Source organism: Petaurus breviceps, unplaced genomic scaffold, assembly GCF_028583685.1.
Source record: "Petaurus breviceps papuanus isolate PSGF00001 unplaced genomic scaffold, PetGlider_PUasm1.0 180, whole genome shotgun sequence".
Classification (NCBI taxonomy): Eukaryota; Metazoa; Chordata; class Mammalia; order Diprotodontia; family Petauridae; genus Petaurus; species Petaurus breviceps.
This window is the reverse complement of record NW_027185782.1, coordinates 4,439,964-4,460,764: the sequence shown is the minus strand read 5'-3', so window position 1 is coordinate 4,460,764 and position 20,801 is coordinate 4,439,964. Positions and strand designations below refer to the sequence as shown.

Sequence of the window (20,801 nt, the reverse complement as noted above, 5' to 3'; positions counted from 1 at the left end):
CAAGGCCATCCTACTCCTCCATTCTAGTCCCATTGCATTGGCTATTGGCATCACTCATCCAGGTTAAATGTGCTAACAAACCTGTCTAGGTTACCCATGCGACTATATCTGTTAGTCTTGCTGGTACATGTTCTTCATATAATTGGTTTTTACTCTATGGGCAGTTAGACTCATTTCTTTTAAAGTGATTTAGGTCTCCTTTCAGAACTGTTCCGAGTTCCAGAACTTGATGCCATGAGAGAACAGCAGTTATCTGGAGGGTCTCCAAATCTATAGGGAACCCTTCTCCATATGGATATCTTCCATGATGATAGCCCATGGAGCGGCTAGGTGGTGGAGTGAATAGAGTACCAGCCCTGGAGTCAGGAGGACCAGAGTTCAAATTTGACCTCAGACACTAACACAAAAAACTAACCATGTGACCTTGGGCAAGTCACTTAACCCCAGTTACCCCTCAGGGGGGGAAATACAAACATGATGATAGCCCAACACATTTGGCAAGCACATGTGTCTCTTATTTTATCTCTCACTTGATATTAATAGTCAGAGGGTCACTCAGTAAAGCTGTCTCTGCTGAAGTGGCTAAATGTTATAGTGGATAGTCTGGGAGTCAGGAAGACTTGAGTTCAAATCCCACCTGGGACACTTATGAGCTATCTAACACTAGGCAAGTCACTTAATTTAGCCTCAGTTTCCTCATCTGTAAAATGAGAGTAATAATTGCACCTACCTCACAGAGTTTTCATGAGGATAAACTGAGACAGCCTATATATGGCTGTTTGCATATCTTGAAGCATAGTAACTGTTATTGTTACTGTTCCGGAAGGCTGTGATTTTTGACAAATGCATGGGAGACTCTTTATTGGAGGAGAGCCTTAAAGGCAACATTTTGCTACTTCAAATCAAATGCTATTTTATAGTCAACAAACAATAAAGACTGTGGGCTCTTGTAATTTGATACATCTTTCAGTCAGATGTGTGACTATAAAGATATGGTATGCTGTATATTGCTGTTATTTGCAAAACCTTGCCTGTTCCCTTCTTATGTGCAAGCCAGAGATGTGTGTCAATATTTGGTCACCTTTTTTTGGTAACTGTCAAATCTGAGATTATTTCCCCCTCCAATTCTTTAGTATCATCTCTCCGATACCTCAAAAATGGATCCCTTGTTGCTGTGGAAATTGTATCTTCTCCCCTGTTGATAATCCTTTGTGTAACTTTGGGCTTATCCATCTGCTCTTTCTCAGTGCCATTGATGCATCCTGATGTAGCACACCAGGGGCTAAGAAATTCGAATTCAAATGTGGTCATACCCTTATGAAAAAAAAAAATGGTGGGAAAAGCTTATTTTTTAAAATATTTACTGATCTCTTCGAATTTTGTTCTCTTTGTTCTCCCTTCAATTTCATTCATAAATTCTTCAGACATTATTAGTTGGGTCTCTCATTGAGCTTTCTTTATACTTTTTTTTCTCTCCCTATCCCTCTGTTTTACGAGATAATGCTGCTCATAATCTCCTAACATTCTCTTCTCTAAAATCTTACAAATGAGTTTGTTGTAATCCAAGTCAATGTTGTTGGCAATGTTGTAGACCACTAGGTGGCGCTCATTACCAAATGGAGAGATATGGCAGCCAAAGGGAAGGGAATAAGCATATATAGCTTTTACTTTGTGCCAGGAGCTTTCTCATTTGATCCTTCCAACAACTCTATAGTTTGTAGGTGCTGTTATTATCCCCATCTGACAGTTGAAGAAACTGAGGCAACAGGGTTAAGTGACTTGCCCAGGGTCACACAGCTAGTAAAGTGTCCGAGGCCAGATTTGAACTCAGGAAAATCAACCTTTCCTACTCCAGGCCCTGAACTTTCTCCACCATACCACCTAGCTGCAATTCTCATTGCAGTTACCAAGTGTTAAAATTAACAATTTAATTTGGAAGTTCTTATCAAGTTTGTCTTAGAATTTTTGTACTTTCTCACCCTCTGCAATAAACGTGGTTACATAGGCCGCCATTTTCTTTATTATGGCTATTTTACAATTGCAGATCATGATGACCACGTGGGCCATTCTGCTATGTTTCTTGTTGGCTTCATACACATAATAAAACCAACGCTGCCAATTCTTTATTTGCTTCTCCAAAGAGAACTCATGGGTTTATTCCATCTTCCCCATCTCTTATGGCTTCATTTTTAGTGAGAATGTCAAGATTGATACGGCACATCCCCTCTGGTAATGGATAACTGGATGAGGATCTCCTGTTTAGAGTGACATCAGTTATGCTAATGTGTATAGATAATTAATAAGCATTTATTAAGCACTGTTTGTAATGGCATTGTGCCAAGTAGTGGGGATACATAAAAAGGCAGAAGCCCAAAAAATAGTCCCTGGCCTCCGAGCAGACTACTAGGGCAGAGAGCATGTCAATAACCAGGTTGGCTTTGTTGAGTTGTCTAAGTTGTGTCCGACTCTTTGCGACCCGGTTGTTGGTTTGTTGGTTGGTTGTGGTCCGTGGTTCTCAAAGAGGACCAGAATGACATCATGAGGTTCAGTGTGTCCGACTGTGGCCGATTGGGCCAACACGAGCTCGAACGCTGTGCTGCAGGTCGGGCACAAATAGTCCATGTGACCATTTGGGGTGAGATCTCCAGATCTGCGCATCCTGCACTTCCTTTGAGCTACTTCAGTTATGCTTTGCTCATAAAGCACGGCACCTTCTCTGATGTGGGCATGCCGTGCTGAGCAGGCCTGTGCCAGTGTCTCCCATGTCACGCGATCAATTCCAGAGTTCTTAAGAGAGACCTTGAGAGTGTCCCCGTATCACTTCTGACCACCACGTGAACGCTTGCCCTGTTGGTTTGTACATATAGGACAGGAGCAGAGTATGGGGCCACTAGGTGGCACCATATGCACAGAGCACTGAACTCTTCCTGAGTTCAAATCTGACCTCAGGCACTAACTCGCTTTGTGACCCTGGGCAACTCATTTAACCCTGTTTGCCTCAGTTTCCTTATCTGTAAAATGAGCTGGAGACTTTGTCAAGAAAACCCCAAATGGTGGCATCACGGAGAGTTGGGCTCAACTGAAATGAATAAACAAATAACAGGGTAGAAGGAAAGTAACCTTCACAGGTATAGGACTGGGGGTGTTGGAGGGAGGGGGAAATTAGGAAAGACCTCTTCCATACAGTGGCCTTTGAGCTGAGTCTTGAATGAAGCCAGAGATGTGAAGAGGTGAAGGTGGAGAGCATTCCAGGTGTGCTTGGCAGCTGCTGCAAAAGCATGGAGATGGGAGATGGATTGTTTTGTGTGAGGAGCAGCAAGTGGGAAGGTGTTAGTAGATCTTAGAATGCATGGAGGATAGTCAAATGAAGAAGACTGGGAAGGCAGGAAGGGACCAGGTGGTGAAGATCTGTATATGCCAGAGAACTTTGTTAGGTCTTGTATATAATGAGGAAGCACTAGAGTTTATTGGATCAGGCAAAGTGACGTGATCAAAACTGCACTCTAGGAAAAGCACTTTGGCAGTGGGGAGAGACTCGAGGCAACAAAATCGATTTATAAGGCTGCTGCTGTTACAGTAGTTCATTTAAGAGGTAGCAAAGGCCAGCTCTAGGGTGGTCCTTACGTGAGTGGAGAGAAGGGCACAGATATGAGAGATGTGGTGAAGGTGGCATGCATCACTGTGTTGAGTGAGTGCCCCTGAAGACTTGAGAATTCTTAGCTCTCTCTTCCTCACTCTGACACCCTTGAGACAGGAGCAGTGGGTTCACTGGACTGAGAACCATTCTGGATCTGTCTTGCTTTTGTGGGTTGCCATAGGCCAAGAATTCTTCATGCATTGGCCATGCAAAGCCTTTGGGGGTTTTCCTTATTCATTGAGGCTATCCCACAGAAATCATGGTCTTACTGAAGTCAGACCTACACAGCATCTCGTGTATTGGGGTAGGGGACTCTTGGGGTTGAGGTGTGGTCTACTACTATCTCCTGTATGTACTCCAAACTCCAGGCCCAAAAAAACAAAACATGCCATGTTTTAGACCAGCCTAATTGTTGAGTGGATTGGAGGACCAAGGAAAGAGGCTGGACTGATTTACAGGATCCTCCTCAGAGGCGAGGTTGCAATCCCATTCTTGTAGCCTCCCCCCCCACCCACTTGCTATCCTTCACAATTGTCCAGCTTTTTTGCCGCTCTCCAGTCACTTTACCTTCTTTTGGCTGCCCCCTCCCCACTTCCACCCCCTGTCTGATCAACTTCTTGGCAAGTCTTACACAGAGCCATAGGATGGCCAAGGGAAATGGACCTTTGGAACATAGGACATAGAATGTCTTAACTGGAAGTGATTTTAGAAAACCAAATGTTAAAATGTAAGGGAGTCACAGAAATCATCTGCTATAACTTCTTATTTTATAGATGGTAAACTTAGACACAAAAAGAAGTGACTTACTCGAGGTCACACAATAAATCAGTGGCAGAATCTGGGCTAAAAGTGGAAAGTGAATGGTGTGGATGTGGGGTCATCAGAAGAGGTGGGGTGGGGCGGGGATGGCAGGTGAACACTTGAGGGGAGGAAAGAGGAAAAGATGAAGGCGTGGGGATGGAGAGTATCAGCAGTTTCTCTCCAGATAGCCTTACTTCATTCTCTCTTTCTCTCTTTTTTCTCTCTCCTCCAGTCCTGGTATCTGGGATAAACAAGGTTCTCCCCACAAGTCCCTTCTCCTGTGTCTCGGGGCTATCCCGGGGGGAGAAAGGCAGCCCCTCGGCCCACGTTTTCGGTGGAGAGCTAGTGCGAGTGAGGACGTCCTCCCAGCCACCCCCGCCAACATCCAACCCGATAAAAAAAAAACAAACAAACAAAAACACAACAAAAAGAGACAAACAAAAAACAAAGACGAAAACAAGAGGTAAGACAGAAAAGTCAGAGACTCTCTCCGAAGAGTGAGTGAGGTTCCGCGCCTGGCAGTCAGGAACATCGTCGCCCAGTCCCCCAGCGACAGACACCCTGGCCAAGGGACAGGCCCCTTGCGCCCACCGGGCACTGCCCAGACGTAGGGCCCCGGGGGGCAGCCTATGCAAAACGGTGTCTTTCTAATTTATTCATCTCCTCTCCACCTGCCACGACTGAAGAAAGGACCGGATGCCCAGCCTGTCCCCCCACCCTGACCCCTGCTTCCATGCCTGCTCCCAGGACAGATGGCTGCTTGCCCCTGTTGGCGTTGGGCAGGCTGAGGGCAGTTCCCATTGGCACCAGCGGCCATCCCTCTGCCCAGGGATGAGCAGATTAAAAAAAAAAACAAATGTGCTTTGGGTTAGCTCCCAGACCCACTGTCCAGACTCCTTAACCAGAGAGAGGTGAGCATACCCCTGAGGCCCACCCAGAGGGGCATCTTGAGGTAAAGGAACTGTACCAGGTGCATTCTCTTCCTCCCCACGTGCCCTGACTGCAGACAAATCAGCTGACATCCCCTCCCCCTGAACTCCCATTCTGGGGCCAGATGGCAGCGTTTCAAAGAGGCTGGTGCCTATGATGCTTGCTATTTGCCAAGGAGGTCAGGCAGCAACCTCCCATCTTCCCCAGCCTCCTGGGGATCAGGGTACCTGTCACCCATGGGGCTTAATGTTTTGTGTGCTATAGAAGGGGTGAGAAGTGGAAATGGGCATAGTAGGGTCTCTCCTGGTGGTACCAGACATTATAAGGGTGGCAGTGGTGGCAGGGGAGGAAGTGGCTATCCAGGATGTTTGGGGAATCAAGGTAAGGGTGGAGGCCACTGACAGTATCAGAAGGTTGGTTGGAGTGGCACCAAATGGGCGGGGCTTGGTGGCACAGGTCCCCTTGGTGAGAGGATTCAGCATGGGCCAAGCTAAAAAAAAAGGAGCCCCAACCAAATTTTTACCCCAAAAGACTCATTGAAAACTCCCCATTTCCTATGCCATATATAGAGAGACATCTAATTTGGCCTAAACTTGGCCCTGAACCACCCTCCTCCCTTTTGTATTTCTATCTGCCTGGGACTCATTCTTTCTTCATGCCTACCCTATTTGGGAGAAAAGGTCTATGCAATCAGTCCCACTGTAACTTGGTGCCCTGGAGCCTGGGACCTGGAAATCAAAGGGACTATAAGGAAGAAGGTGGCCCGCCAAAACCTGTGCCCCAAAGCCTAGTGCCCTGGGGATGATGTTGTATGCGCTGCAAAAGATGCACTTTTGGAGGACGGAAAGGGAAGGAGAAGCCACCATAAGACATGCCCCTCACCCACCTGCTGCTCCCAAGGCTTTAGTCCTACCCTTAAGGATCTTGACAAGACTCCCAGAGTGGAGAAGTTGTGGGCTGGGGATGGGAATAACAGGTCCCCACCCTCTCTGACAAAATCTCCTTCCCCACCCCATCTAACTGGGCTGTGGAGTGTGCGCGATTTAAGTGCCTGAATCCTGGATCGCTGCCCTCAGCTCCTGCCCTCCCATACCCCCAACTCACAAAGGGCCAAGTGATCATGGATGGCCTAGAGCCAAGACCTGGCCCTTCGCCCTCCATGCCCACTCAAGGCACCTCCACCTACCTTCCTGCCAACTCCTCAGAACCACCCCTCTTTCTGGGCCCTGCTGGTTCCCTGTGTGTCATCACTGAGATACCCCACCAAGGGCCACTAGGAGACCCTGGGATCCCTGGTTTTCATCCATTGGTGTCTGGGCCTCAGGCCTCTCTGATTTCCAGGGATACTAAGACTCTCCCTAGGAAAGGAGGAAGGGGACACCTCCTTTCCCAATGGCCCTTCCCCCCTATGCAGTGAGGTATCTCTTTGGGTCTCAAACACCCTCATCTCCTTACTTCCCCCCACAGCCCAAGCCAGAGAGATGGGAGACTGAAAGAGAGAGTGGGCATTTGCCCCTGCCAGCCAACCGCCCGTCTGGGACAGTGGAGATTGGGGCCAAAGGGGGTCAGGGAAGCTGCCCCCTCTTCCCCAGTTCCCTACTGCCCCCTCTGCCAGTGCCTTAAAACCAAGAGTGATGCCCTTCCCATTTCCATGTCTCCTTCCCTTCATGCCTATGCCTGCCCTTCTCCCCAGCTCAGCCCAGGCCAGGCCAAGGGGAACTGCCCCATTGCACTTTTGTCTTCCCTGTTGGCTCTTGGGAGTACGAGATAGATTGGAAAGGGAAAGGTCACTTGGTCCAGTCCCCTACTCTGTGACTAAACCCTGCAAGAGCTAGGGTGAGCCCCAGTAGGAAGGGGAGGGGGGAATGGAGAGAGGTCCTATAGTCCAGGTCCAGAGTAGGCCAAGATCTGGCAGAGAGGGAGAGACTGCCAAACCACAACTGGCAAGGAAGGCAGTGCCCTGGCCCCGACTGGGTATTCCCTACTGCCCTTGTGCCCAGGCACCCCCTCCCATTTGCTCCCTCCTTAAAAACATACACCCCAGCTGAGTGAGGAGTAGCTCAGGCCTGGGGTGGGCAATCTGTTAAGCATTTCCGTTGAGCCGCTCTGATAACACTAAGCTCAGGGAGCCAGCCCTAGGCCTCCCTCCTGCTCTCACCTCTGACCCTACCTCCCCCAGTCATCAGGGGAGGGAGTGGATGCCTGGGACTACCACTACTGGGGTGCCCTTGGGCCCTGTGAGACCCATGTCTAACCTTTCCAGAACTCCTTCCCACTGGTCTCAGAGGGGCCCCTTTCCCTCCAGGGGGTCTGAGCCATCTGCGGGCCACTGAGCCAGGGGCTCCTCCCCACCATGGGAATCTCGCTCTTGGCCCTGATCCCATTTTCCTTCTTTCTCTCTTCTCACCCACCCACTGCCACCTCCTCCAGAGACCATACTTTCCTCTCAAACTGGCACAAAGGCGTGGCAAACCCAGTTCATCCAAAAGAGAAAGACCAGAGTTTCCTAAGCTCCCTCCTCAATTCCTCTCCTATACCCTGTGCCATCCTTCTTATCCTCTGGAGCTTCCCCGATGGCAACTTTGTCACCCAGTGGCAGAGGGTGCGATCTTTGTGCACTTAACCCTATTGTCCTCCCCACCCCCAAGAGGTCTCCAAGCCACTGGATGGGGTTGGCCTTTGGGACCTGAAGTGAGCCTCTCTTGGGGGTGGATGGGTGAAGAGTGTGTGTGTCTGTGTGTGTGTGTCTGTGTGTGTGTGTGTCTGTATGTCTGTTTTGGGGGTGGGGTGGGCATTGGAACCTTCGGTACAGGCAGCCCTAGCTCCCTAGGGTTTTAGGGGTGGGGGTGGGAAAGGACCGCATTCCAGGCGGGACCTTGCGGAACCAAGCTGGGCTAGCAAGTTGGCGGTCAAGGGGAGAACTCAAAGCTAATAAAACTGCATGGTGCTTAACCAGGAACTCGTGTGACCTAGCTCAAGCTGTCAGCTCGGAGCTGATAAATGCATGGCAGACTATAACTGGCTCTACCTTTCCCCCTCTCCACCTTCCCCTGCCCCGTCCTCTTTAAAAAAAAAATTATATAAAAAAGTGAAAAAAAAAATTCCATGTTTCCTAATTTGCACGAAATTTTCTATCACATGATGTGCCTTGCCTTCCAAGAATAAGTATTAACTTTCAACGGTATCACCGCACAGAGATAGCTGCATGCTCTGCTCGTGTAGTTAAAATAAAATCAAATAAAAAATAAAAATGGAAAAGGGGGATGTACTTCTATTTGTAAAAAACAAAACAAAAAAAAATCACCAAACAAAAAACTCAAACCCATCCAGCGTCCAGCCCTCCTCAGCTCCTTCTCTGGGCCTCACCTCCGTCCATCTCTGTTCATGGTTCTTGGGCCTAAAGAGGGGTTCCTCATGTAATGGCCACCTCAAAGCCTTTCTAGCTCTTGCCCCTTTCTCAGCTATCTGCCCAAAGCTAAGCTTGAAGGGTCCAGGAGGCCTTTTGTTTTTGATTTGGAAACTTTAGCATCCAAGCCCTAAAGGGATTGTCCCTGGAAGAGGAGGGCTGTGTTCCTACCATCCTGGATGACCACCTCCTAGGGTGCTGCTTCGAGTTGATTGTCATCTAGGGTTAAGACCCTAAAGGAGACAACCGTGTCCCAGAGCAGCACACTAACTGGGAACCCGGCCCCTAGGATGTTACCCTAATAGACAGCCACCTCCTAAAGGGTCACCTCAAGTGGGGTGGCTCTCTCTTAGAGTGTCACCCTAACTGAAAATAACTGCCCTCTACGGTGTTACCCTAACTGGGATAACCATCTCCCAGGGTGGCAACTTCAACATCTGTCCCTTAGCCTGTCATCCTAACTGGGGGAAAAAAACCACTTGTCCCTTAAGGTATTACTCTAACTGGAATGGCTGCCTCCCTGGGTGTCACCCTGATTGAAACATCTGTCCCCTAGAATGTCACCCTAGCATGTATGACTGCCTTCTGGGGTGACATCTAGCTGGGACAATAATCTCCCAGGGTGTCACCCTAGCAGAGATGACAGAGTCCTTTCAACTCTAAAAGTCTGTAGTTCTGATTGTCTCCTAGGCAGATGGGAGGAAGTGAGTTACCCAGTTAGGGCTCAGGGTTGTTGTTGTTTTTTTTTAACACAGGAGAGATAGTCATTCTTGTGTCTCTTCCATCTGACACCTCCCCCACCCCCATATAAGTTTTGCCAAAGTCCTTCCTTTCCCTGCCCCTCATCCCCCACTTGGTGGGCCATTTGGGGATGGATTTGGCTCCTGTCCTGACAGCTTCTCCCTTGCTCCATGTCTTCCAGTTGTGAATACGAATACATCTACTATGGCAAAAGTATATATTTATCTATCTATCTCTCTATATGCAATACCTGTTTAGTCTCTGCTCCTAGGCTGGCTAACCACTCTCAGTGACTTCATGGGGAGAGAAAGGAGGAGGGTCTTAGAGAAGCTGCTTTGATCTGGGAGTGGGTTGGAAGGGAGGTCAATGGTCCCATTTCATTTTCTTGGGCAGTTTTGTGTGGTGTTTTTTTCTGATTGACCAAAGCAAAGCATGTGCTGCATTTCTCCTCCCTCAGTACTTTCCCTACTCCTCACCCTGGTTATAGGGGCCCAGGGTTTGGGATGAAGGGCTGAATTCAGTGACCTAAGCTTTTAAATTAAGGGAAAGAACCTCCTTCCAGCTTCTGGTCCTCTCTTCTCTAGGGTCCCTCTTTGGAGGGGGAGCAGCTTCCAACAGTCACCTATGGCATCATTGGGTCAGGGACATTCATCATCCCACCCACATAGCCCCATCTTTTATGCTCCTTGGGGAGTGAGGTGGTAGCTGAGCCTAGGAATGAGAACAAGGGATCACCATAGAACTGTAGCTCGTGCAGGTCTGGAGGAGCCTGGAGATGTCTGACACTCTGTTTGCTTATGATGACTCCATGGTTCCTTCCTCATCATCACCACCACAATCCCCCCAAGCTATCATCTTCCTGGGCCTTCCTTGACACCTGCTTTTGGCTCTTGGGCAAGGCAGAAGACTGGAGCCACTGGCTTCCATTTCTGTCCAATGAGACCCCCAGTTCATCCTGGATTTTAGTAATTCTCTTCCTTTCCCATCCCATTATGTCTTCTTTCAAAAGTGCCACTAAAGACCAGAGCAGTGGGGGTGAAGGGTATGACAACTCTATGCTATCTTATCGCCCAAATCTGAAAGCTGTGGGAATTTATGTGTGAGAATCAGGTTGAATGTAACTGATTTAAACAAGAAAGTCCCTTTGTGTTAGGTAAACCAGAGGAAGTGGCCTAGAGGGTTCCTGGAGAGACCCTAGGGGTCAAGTCAGAAAGGGTCTCCCTGAGGTCATTTTGTGCAGTTCCCTACCTCCATCTTGACCTGGACCTCACCAACCATCACCATTCCCTAATTCAGGAAGGATATGTAGGGTTCCTTTAAGCCAGAAGCTCCCAAAGCCAAACACTTCCTCTCCTATTCACTTATTCCACAGATAGTTCCTGAGAGCCACTTACACACACACACACACACACACACACACACACACACAAGCTCAGATCTATCATCTTTCACTTGTCTTAAACACAGGTCAGGGCTCCTGCCAGTGAGGCCCCTGGGCAGACAAGACCCCTTCCCTTCCTCCTTTCTTCCTTTTTTGTCCCAGTCTCTTCTCAGTTGTAGAGAACCTTTCTCCTGCCAGTATCCAGGAGCTTTTGATTAAAATTCTGTGGAAAGGGAAAGAAAAGTTGGAAACCCATCATCTGCATGGAAACTCATGCAAAACAATGGTTTTGAGGTATAGTGGACATAAAGCACAGAGCTATCGAGTGCCCAGAGGATCCAGGCTGGAGTGGCACTGAGGTTGTTGAGAGTGAAGGAAGCTGCCATGAGCACCCTCTCCTCCCTCCCAAAGTGCAGGAGGATGTGCTGAGTCAGCAGCCCTTGCAGTAATTGATCATTAAGTGCATTTCGTTCCTCAAGCTGTGTACATCTTGAGTTAGGAATGAGAAAAAGAGATGCCCTTGTGTTGGTAGATAAGCATCTGAATTTGGAAGGCTGATGGACTTGTCTCAGACAAAGGAGATTTTGGTCAGAGGACCAAATCCTCCGTAATTCAAGCCTTCTCACCACCTCCTGCCATCCAGGTGCTTAGGGAGATCTGGAAACTTATTCTTCATTACCAGCCATGTGCCCCATGAACAGAGGAACTCAGGTCCCCATCTAATCCCCCTGTACTTAAGATGCCTAATTGGTCACCAATTATCCATCTGCCTTCAGGGCATTATCATTCTGCCTAACAGTTGCTATACCCTTCCTTCACCTCCACCCAAAACCTGGTATGGCTTTGGTGGACCAAATGGCTGCTCATCTCTTCCTGGTTCAATGATCAAGGGCTCTCACTGCACTAACCTATTTACCACCAGGTAGTTTTTTCATCTGCTTTGTTGGTTCCTAGCTTCAGACCATTCAGGGCTTGACCTCACACTTTCACAACACACACACACACACACACACACACACACACACCCTGAGTGATGATATTTATGAGAGTTTCGAATGGGACCACATCAGAGACCACCCCAATGGTCCAATATTGGATAAAATCTAGGAAACCAGACCCTGAAGGGGTTGGTCCTGCATTAGTTGAAATTCAGGGTCCCCTTCCTGGATGAGGACAACCAAGTCCTCACCTTAACTTCATCTCTTGAGAGAATTGCCCGTCACGACACACACAGACACACATATTCTGTGTCCACCACTGACCTATCTCTAACTCTCTTCCCTTTCCCCATTTTGTGAGTGGGAAGATGGTTTCTAACCTTGTTTCCTTAGCAGTTTAGTCTGGCCCCCCCTTCCTTCTCCCCAACCTCTCTCACCCAGGAAGGAAATAAATTTCAGGGGCAAGATAGGGGAAGAGAGACACAAGCTCTATTTGATTAAGTGGGGCCAGGAAAGAGGCAAAGGGATGTCAGAGGGACTCTTTGGCTAGCCTCTCTTCTCCCTCAGCCCTAGAGAGTACAGAAAGAAAGGGACATCCCTCCTCCCTCAAAATGGTTTTCTTATAGGGGCATCAGGGGATGAGGGGGCCCCACTTTCCAGGGGATGAGTATTATGAGTCTTCATTCCCTTCCCTGAACTTCATAGTCATCCAGATAGAGAAGCAGAGGCAGGGTACAAAGGGGAAAGAGAAATCTAAGCAACCAGGCAGTGGGCACCCCAAAAAGTAAGGTGATAATATCTTCCTCAAGATTCAAAGATAGAGTTCTGACATGACCCTTTCCCTAAGCACCCCAAACACCAGTGTTCTGAGGCCCAGGACTTGCACCCTTCTCAGAGGCCCTCCAAATCCAGATGGCTTTGGCCTTCGAGCTTGACTTTTCTTGACCTAGCATTCATGCACTACATCGGCTCTCTTAGTGACCACAGTCCCAAGCTGGGTAAGATAGAACCAGAGTTGGGGTGGGCGGAGAGGGCACAATGAGAGAGCCAAGCTCCACAGAGACCTGCTCACCTAGACCAACAAATTCCAGAGTCCTCTACTAGTGCTCATTAGGAAGTATCTCAGATGGACAAAATTGAAGCTGCCTCCTTCCCCATCTGACCACCCCCATAACAGGCCTCATTGATGGTACTTTAAACTTTATCATCCACTCACAATTTTTTGTGACATGGATTATAAATTGCTGCTCTGAAGGGGTCAGTTTCTCAAACTGGCACATCATCCAAGAACCTTGATTTTGTTCGTCATTTTTGAGGGGATGAACATCTTCCTCCCGCCTTCATCTCCTCCTGTCTCTATCCTCTCACACACCATGCCATGCTACTTCCCTCTCCTGCCCACCAGACATCTGGGAAGCAGTAGATCGGCTGTTAGACTCTCTGATCAGCCTCAGTCCCCCCCCACAAAATGTGTCTCCCACCCCTTATAGTCTTCTCTCTACCTTCCATTATGGCTGGGTTAAAGTCCTTCTGGTGCTCCATCATTTATCCATGATTAAAGTTAGCCACACAATAAGAAGGCCTCTGTTTCTTTTCAAGGGAGGGATTGGGACAAGATTTTGGGACAAGAAAGGAGGAAAAGCCAACCAAAAGTCAAAGCAGCAGGACTGTTGACATCCAAACCAAAAACCAATTGTTCCCAAGCAGTGCCTCGAAAGTCCCTGCTGGCCTGGCTTTGAGGGGTGTTTCTCATCTGGCCATCTCAGTCCTTGCTTAGGAAGCTGCAGGGAAGGAGGGTGATCCACCTCCTTAAGAGGGTATATCTCAACCTTGAAAGGATAAGACTGTGATGTGACTCAGGTGAGGGCAAGCTTCTAGGGTGATCTAAAGCACTAAAGCACTCCCCAGCCTGGAGGTCTTTAAAGCTGTAGATTCCGTATTTTCAGTGCCTAGGAACATAAGGGTGGCAAAGAGAGCCTGGCAGAATCCCAGCCCTGGCTGGGAGCTAGAAGGGGAATCCATATCTGTTCTTCCTTGTGGAGCACACATTCTAGGCCTGGAGTGAGATGGGGGAACTCTGGAGCAAAAATCAGTCTGGAAGAGATGGGTCTTGGGAGGGGATGGGAAGCACTGAGTCCATCAAAGACTTCCCCCCCCCCCCCCACCCAAAGCTCTACTCAGAGCCACAGGCCTCCAGAGGCCATCTATTCCATCCTCCACATAGGGCAAGATTCTGCTTTACCAATGACCCCATGGGTTTATTGGACTGAAGCAGGAATATGAGGAGAAAAGCAGTGATAGCTTTCCATCAGCACCCTGGACAAGGGAACAGGTGGGCAATCCAGGCCACACCCTTCTATGTGATCCCTAAAGAAAACCAGTCTCTAGCACCCTTGGTCCCCTGTTCTGGCATTATCCTCTCCAAGGATCCCCAAATTTTGGCCTCAAATCTATCTATCCTCCCAAATACTTGGGTCCCAACAACCCCTCCCAACCACCACCACCACCAACAACAAAAACACAAAACAAACCAAAGGCTTTAAGATACCCTTGGTCCCAACCCCAGACTCATCCTTTCGCAGCTCCTGACTCGCCAGAGTAGCCCAGGCTCTCTGACTTCTCTTCAATGCCTTGGACAGGAGTTGGCAAGAGGCAGGAGGGACAGTCCCCCCAAACCCAGACTTTTCTGTTACAGTTTCCATAGGTCTCATTTTGATCACTCAAGGACAAAATACAGGTGAAAGGGGGGTGGGGGAAGAGGGAGGAGAGGAAATGTTACATAGAGTGAGATCAAGTTCCAGAGACATCTCTCTGGGAACATGGTATAATGGAGAGAAAAAAGAATTTGCTTTACTGGTGTCCTTTTCAGTTGTTATTTTTTGTGTGCGTGTTTTGTTTTGTTTGTTTTGTTTTCTCCAAGATTTCTTTTTCCATTTTATATTTTATCAATATTATGGGACTAGTTAATCTGTTTCTTGCTTCTTGCTTACTGCACCCATCCCACAATGCCCTCACACACACACTTACATACATACATACATACACACACACACACACACTATGCATCATAGATTGGAAACCGCCACAGGCCCAGGACTGAGCTCTCTTATCCTTGGCCTACTATCAACAAATACATATACAGTCTGCCCAATTCCAAGGGCATGATATTGGGACTGGGATGGGGGGATGGGATCTAACTTTACCCTTCCTCCTTCCCCTCCCTCCTACCTGTTCCCTTGCCTCCTGCCTCAGTTTCCCTCTCTCCCTTCCCCCTCTTCTGCGCCTCACACCCTATTTGATTATAACATTGTATGATGCAGCCCTTACGGTCTAGCCGATGCGCCTACCTAAATACCATTTATTGAAAGTGACGATGGTTTGTTCCCTATGCAAAAAAAGGAAAAAATATTCCAAAAAAAAGAAAAAAATGTATAAAACATTAAACAAGCTATGCTCCAACTCTATATGTGTCCCCAAGACTCTCATTTCCTCGACTGGGGTCAAGGGAACCAAAGAGGGAAGGGACTAGGGGAGGGACCAACCAGGGTGGGCTATTTGAGTAACTGGATTTTGTCTTGGCCCTCTCTGCTCCTAGGCTTCCTGAAGAAGAAGGAACCTATAGTGTGTGTGTGTGTGTGTGTGTGTGTGTGCGTGCATGCGTGCGTGTGAGAGAGAGAGAGAGAGAGAGAGAGAGAGAGAGAGAGAGAGAGAGAGAGAGAGAGAGAGAGAGAGAGAGAGAGAGAAACAAGGTAGAAACAAGAGAGAGAGAAACAAGGATGAGGACAAGGATCACCAGAAGCTTGGCTCCCAACCTGGCTACTTCTGTTTGTACCTGACCAGGAATACAGTCTCCAGTGATATCCCCAGTTAGTAGCCCAGACTCACCTTGAGGACATCCATTCCAGACTAGTTGTAATTGCAACTGTTCACCATTTCATTCCTCTTCACAACTGTCGCCTGCTGTAACTCATACTGCCTTTAGGGACAGATCTCTCCTCTTCGTGATAATTTTTCAAAAACCTGAAAACAGCTCCAGGAAGAGGATCCAGGATTAGGTCTGGAGGCTGGAAAAGGATTTGGGGACTGGGAAAAGGCCTGTTTGTTGAATAATACTGAATTGAGGCAATCTTTTCTTTGTAACGGGTCCCAGACAAATGACTTGGCTCAGAAACCATCCACAGAAGACATGCCTGGCTGTGGTCAAGGGTGTGTTTGTGTGTGTATATGTCTGTCTGTATCTTTAATGTACTGTTAATGATTATTATAGCTAGCATTTAAATAGCACTTTAGGGGCAGCTAGGTGGCACAGTGAATAGAGTACCATCCCTGAAGTCAGGAGGACCTGAGTTCAAATCTGGCCTCAGACACTTAACACAAAAACTAGACTGTGACCTTGGGCAAGTCACTTAACCCCAATTGCCCTCCAAAAAACAAAAATAAATAAATAAATAGCACTTTAAGGTTTGCATGTATTGTTTGTCTCATTTGATTTCAACAACCCTAGGAGGAAGGTGCCATTATCATTCCCATTTTACAGATGATAAAATAAAGGCACAGAGAAGTTAAATGATTTATCCAGGGACATACAGCTAGTAAGCATCTGAAGCAAGATTTAAACTCTGGTCTGCCTGACTCCAGTTCTAAGGCTGTCTCTGTTCCATCAGGGAACAGCAAACTGCAGCGCGTCTGGTCCACTGCCTGTTTTTGTGTGGCCTGTTAAGCCAAGGGCTAAGTTTTACTGGATTTTATTTATTTATTTATTTATTCATTTGTTCGTTTGTTTGTTTATTTATTCATTTTTGCTTTTTGGAGAGGGGAAGGCAGGGCAATTGGGGTTAAGTGACTTGCCCAAGGTCACACAGCTAGTAAGTGTTAAGTGCCTGAGACCTGATTTGAACTCAGGTCCTCCTGACTCCAGGGATGGTGCTCTATTCACTGCACCACCTAGCCGCCCCCCATTTTACCGGATTTTAAAGTCTAAAGAGCACTTTCAGCTCTCATGCCATACTCTAGCTTGCTTAGCCTGTGCCACTTGATCTGTACCTGCCTGTGTGTCTCTCTTGGGCTTTGTGTGGCTGTCTCTTCAGTGTGCATCATGTTCTCTCATGCACGTGTCTTCAATGTGTGGGGGGCAGCCAGTGTCTGTGTCAGTGTCTCTGGGTTCCTGCTTATAGGGATTCAGACACCTATTACATTTATCCCTTCCACATCTCAACTTCCCCCATTGCAGTTTCACTATATCACAGGTCAGAGTAAGAAATTAAATGGGAATTTGGGGGGAGAATAAAATTTTGTTTGCAGAAGCCACAGATGACAAGTGAAGGCCAGAAAGACACAGAAAATGTTCAGAAACTGAGAAACGCATAAAATATATGTAGAGTATTGTGTGATATCAATATATTTAATCTTTTAATACCATAATAATTCAGATTTCTTCTCTGGTACAAGTCTTAGGCCAAAATAATTTTATTCAGATTTCCCATATTGCAGGGCACTCCATGCCCCTAACCTTTATGATGTGGAAGGGATATTCAAGTATATTCAGGATGTTAGGAAAAAAGAGAAAAATAAGATGCCTCTTGTCCTACCTTTGCCACATATCTCCAATAAGCCCTTTTCCCTCCTTGGATCATGCAGGCCCTCATCACCTCACCACCCCACTGTGCCCCAGACTATTGCAAGTCTACTGGTGGCTTTGTCTTTCTCAAGCCTCTCCCACTCCAATCCATCCTCCATTCAGCCACTATGATGACTTTTTCCAAAGTAAATCATCTTTCCCCCTAGCCCCCACATCCAATAAATAAACTCCAGTGGCTTCCTACAGGCTTCCAGAATCAAATGCAAAACCTTTGTTTGCCATTCAGAGCCCTTCATAATCTAGCCCTGCCCACACCCTTCCAGTCTCCTTACACCTTATACCCCACTCTCCCACCATACTCTGATCCAGTGACATTGGCCTTCTAGTTGCTTCACAAATGAGACATTCAGTCACGTTCTTGGGCTGTCCCCCATGCCTGGAAAGCTCTCCCTTCCTCCTCATCTCTGTCTCCTGACTTTTCTGGCTTCTTCCAAGTCCCAACTAAAATCCCACCTTCTATAAGAAACCTTTCCCATCCCTCTTTATTCTAGTACCTTCCTTCTCTGACATTTCCTATAAAGCTTGTTTTTACAAATATATTTGCTTGTTGTATCCCCCCTTTAGAGGGCAGGGACTGTATTTGACTTCTCTCTGTATCCTTAGCACCATGCTTGGTACACAGTAGGAGCTTAATAAAAGCTTATTGGCTTGCTGACTCAAGAAACTTATATTTTACTGAGGATGAAGTAGGGACGCGGCATAAGGCATATACACATAAAAGTCAAAGACAAGGCAGAGTGTAATGGGGGCAAAGGAGAGAGCTAGATCAAGTGCTCTAGGGACAATTTAAGGAGAAAGAGAAAACCAAGCTGGGGGATGGGAGAATGAGGAGAATTATACAAGGCTTCATGGGAGAGGTGGCACCCAAGTTGTTCCTGGAAGGAAGAGATCTCCGAAAGGCAGAGATGAGGGAGGAAAGAAAGCATTCCAGGTCTACGGGATGGTCTGAGAAATGCATGGTGGCCTGAGATAGCAGGCAAGGGTAACCCAGGTTTCTAGCCAAGGCTGGAGCATTGTTCAGAAGACTCTCCTCATTGGTGGAGAGAAAGTCACACAAAGCTGTATGCCTAAGTACCATGCACAAGAAAAGAAACAGTCTTCATTCTTCCTTCAAGAGGCATATGTATCAGGGCTGACTCCAGGAGAAAGAAAGACTGTCTTACACACCTGTAAAGACAGCCTACTGCTCAGCATGTCTCTGTCTCTAAAGACACCAGGCACCCAATCTCCTTTCTCTTGGTTAAACAATGTCATTTGATTCCCATCTAAAGAACTAGCTCATTCTTGTTCATTGATAGGTTTTCCAGGTTCACTTTTTCCAAGTTTTGATTGGATAAATGCCTTTTGTGATGGTCTTTGTGGAACTAGTATTGGTTAGGAAGGAGTCAGACCTTTGGGTGGAAGCTTGGGGTACCTTTCCACCTTAAAAGATAGCAGCCAAGGGGCACCTAGGTGGCCCAGTGAGTAGAGTACTGGTCCTGGAGTCAGGAGGACCTGAGTTCATATCCAGCCTTAGACACTTGACACCTTGACACACTTACTAGCTGTGTGACCTTCAGCAAGTCACTTAACCCCCAATTGCCTTGCCTTCCCCCCTCCCAAAAAAACAGCAGCCAAGACAGCCATTTTTTGTCCTGAACCAATTGTGCCCCTAAACCAGCCATGTAGGGGTAGGGGGTACAAATAGATGTCATTCTAGTCTGGTATCCTTCTCTTAGACACTGGAAAATAGAATGGCTAGTTTTATGGTCCCTCCTGTTCTCTTCAATGTACGAATCACAATCTTCCTTGTAGAGGGGTGAGCAAGATTCCAGAGACAGCTGTCATTGTCTCCCATTAAGCCACCTGTCTGTAGCCTGTTTTAACATTCCATGTGGACATACAGATCTGACATGGGCAATAAACACATTATGTAAGGGTCAGAGAACATCTAGCACCCCAGTGGGGCTGGTACATAGAGGACTAGATGGCAGTATGATGCAAAATAAGACTTGAAACTCATTTGGGGGGTCAGGTTGTGAAGACTGAGGAGTCTGGAAGCCTCAATATATGTGTCTGTATTTTTATCCCTACGTGCCTCAGTGTGGCTATCTCTGTCTCTGTCTATTTCTGTAAGCGTGTGTGTGTGTGTGTGTGTGTGTGTGTGTGTGTGTCTACATCTGTGCTCAAGATTCTCTGCTTATCTGTGGCCAAGTATGTCAAGTCAAGCTTCCCATTCTCAGAGCCATAACTACAACGATGTGATCAAGGCTTTGCCCCAGGGCACCAACATCCAGAACATGTTTCCTTCCAGGGTAGGTCTTCCAGAATACCGGTTCTGGGCTGCTTGATACCACGGAAGTCCGACTCTCTCCCACTCCACCACAGCCCCTATCTCTTGTTATTTCCCACCACCACCCCCTCACACAAAGGTTGCCTGGCTCAACTGAACCCAACTAAAAACACATCCTGCCTGCACCACCAATTCCAACTGAATTTGCCCCAAATTCCTAGAGCCCCCTTTTTTTCTGAGGCTCTGAAAGCTACAGCCTGATCCCAGGGAGTTCTTCCACCTGACTCAGGAGAAAAGACTCCCCGAAATGTAACAGAGAGCCAGACCTGGGACAGACTGGAGATATGTGAGATTCATGCGAGGTCCAGGCCCCACATCTGGTCTGAGTGTCTTAGCAGCCCCATGGCATGCAAAGCTCTCCATGAGGCACTTTGAGCCCTACATTTCCCTCTGCATGGAAGGACAACAGTCAGGAGGATGTACACTCAACCAGGTCTTCAGCAGCAGGCTGAATAGATAGGCTACAAAGAGTCCCCTGTGTTCTGCTGCCCAGTCCATCTCAAGGGCCAAAGTGGCCTTCAGGAAATGGCCAGCGCAGGCCAAGGGCAGAAGGCTTCAGTTACAGCCATGGGTATAGCCAGTGTCCTCTCTGGCTTTGGAGATGCTGGGGTATGGGGGGGAAGAGGAGGGGAGCCAGGACTTTCCCCTTGGCAACAATCAACTCTCCCCTTGAGAGAGGGCCAGACTCGGGGAGCATAATCATGAGAGTCCATCCCTAGCTCTTCAAATCTAGCTCTGTTCCTCCTGTCTTACCCACGCACCTCAAAACCATCTTCTGCTCTCATTTTAACCCAGCTCCCACAGATTCACCTCTGCTCATTCATCCCATTGCTGTACTCCCAAAGAAACCTCTTGTGCCTCATCCTGTCTTTGTTCCCCAACCCATGTCTGCTTCCTCATCCCATCCCGGCCTCCCAATAAACCTGCACTTAGCACAGTGTCTGTACATAATAGACGTTTAATAAATGTTTATTGATTGAATGGTTCAAACTTCTAG

General features: G+C 47.6%; 1 protein-coding gene across 4 annotated transcripts in view; it reads left to right on the top strand.

The window, feature by feature from the left end:
* NFIC (nuclear factor I C) overlaps nucleotides 1-15,298 on the top strand; it is a 133,723-nt gene extending 118,425 nt beyond the window's left edge. For all 4 annotated transcript variants that reach the window (XM_069086903.1, XM_069086901.1, XM_069086899.1 and 1 more), the window contains one exon: nucleotides 4,671-15,298. In XM_069086903.1, coding sequence (XP_068943004.1) covers nucleotides 4,671-4,688 — 18 coding nt within the window. In that variant the 3' untranslated portion in view covers nucleotides 4,689-15,298. The remainder of the gene's footprint in view (nucleotides 1-4,670) is intronic.
* Nucleotides 15,299-20,801: the final 5,503 nt, after the last annotated feature.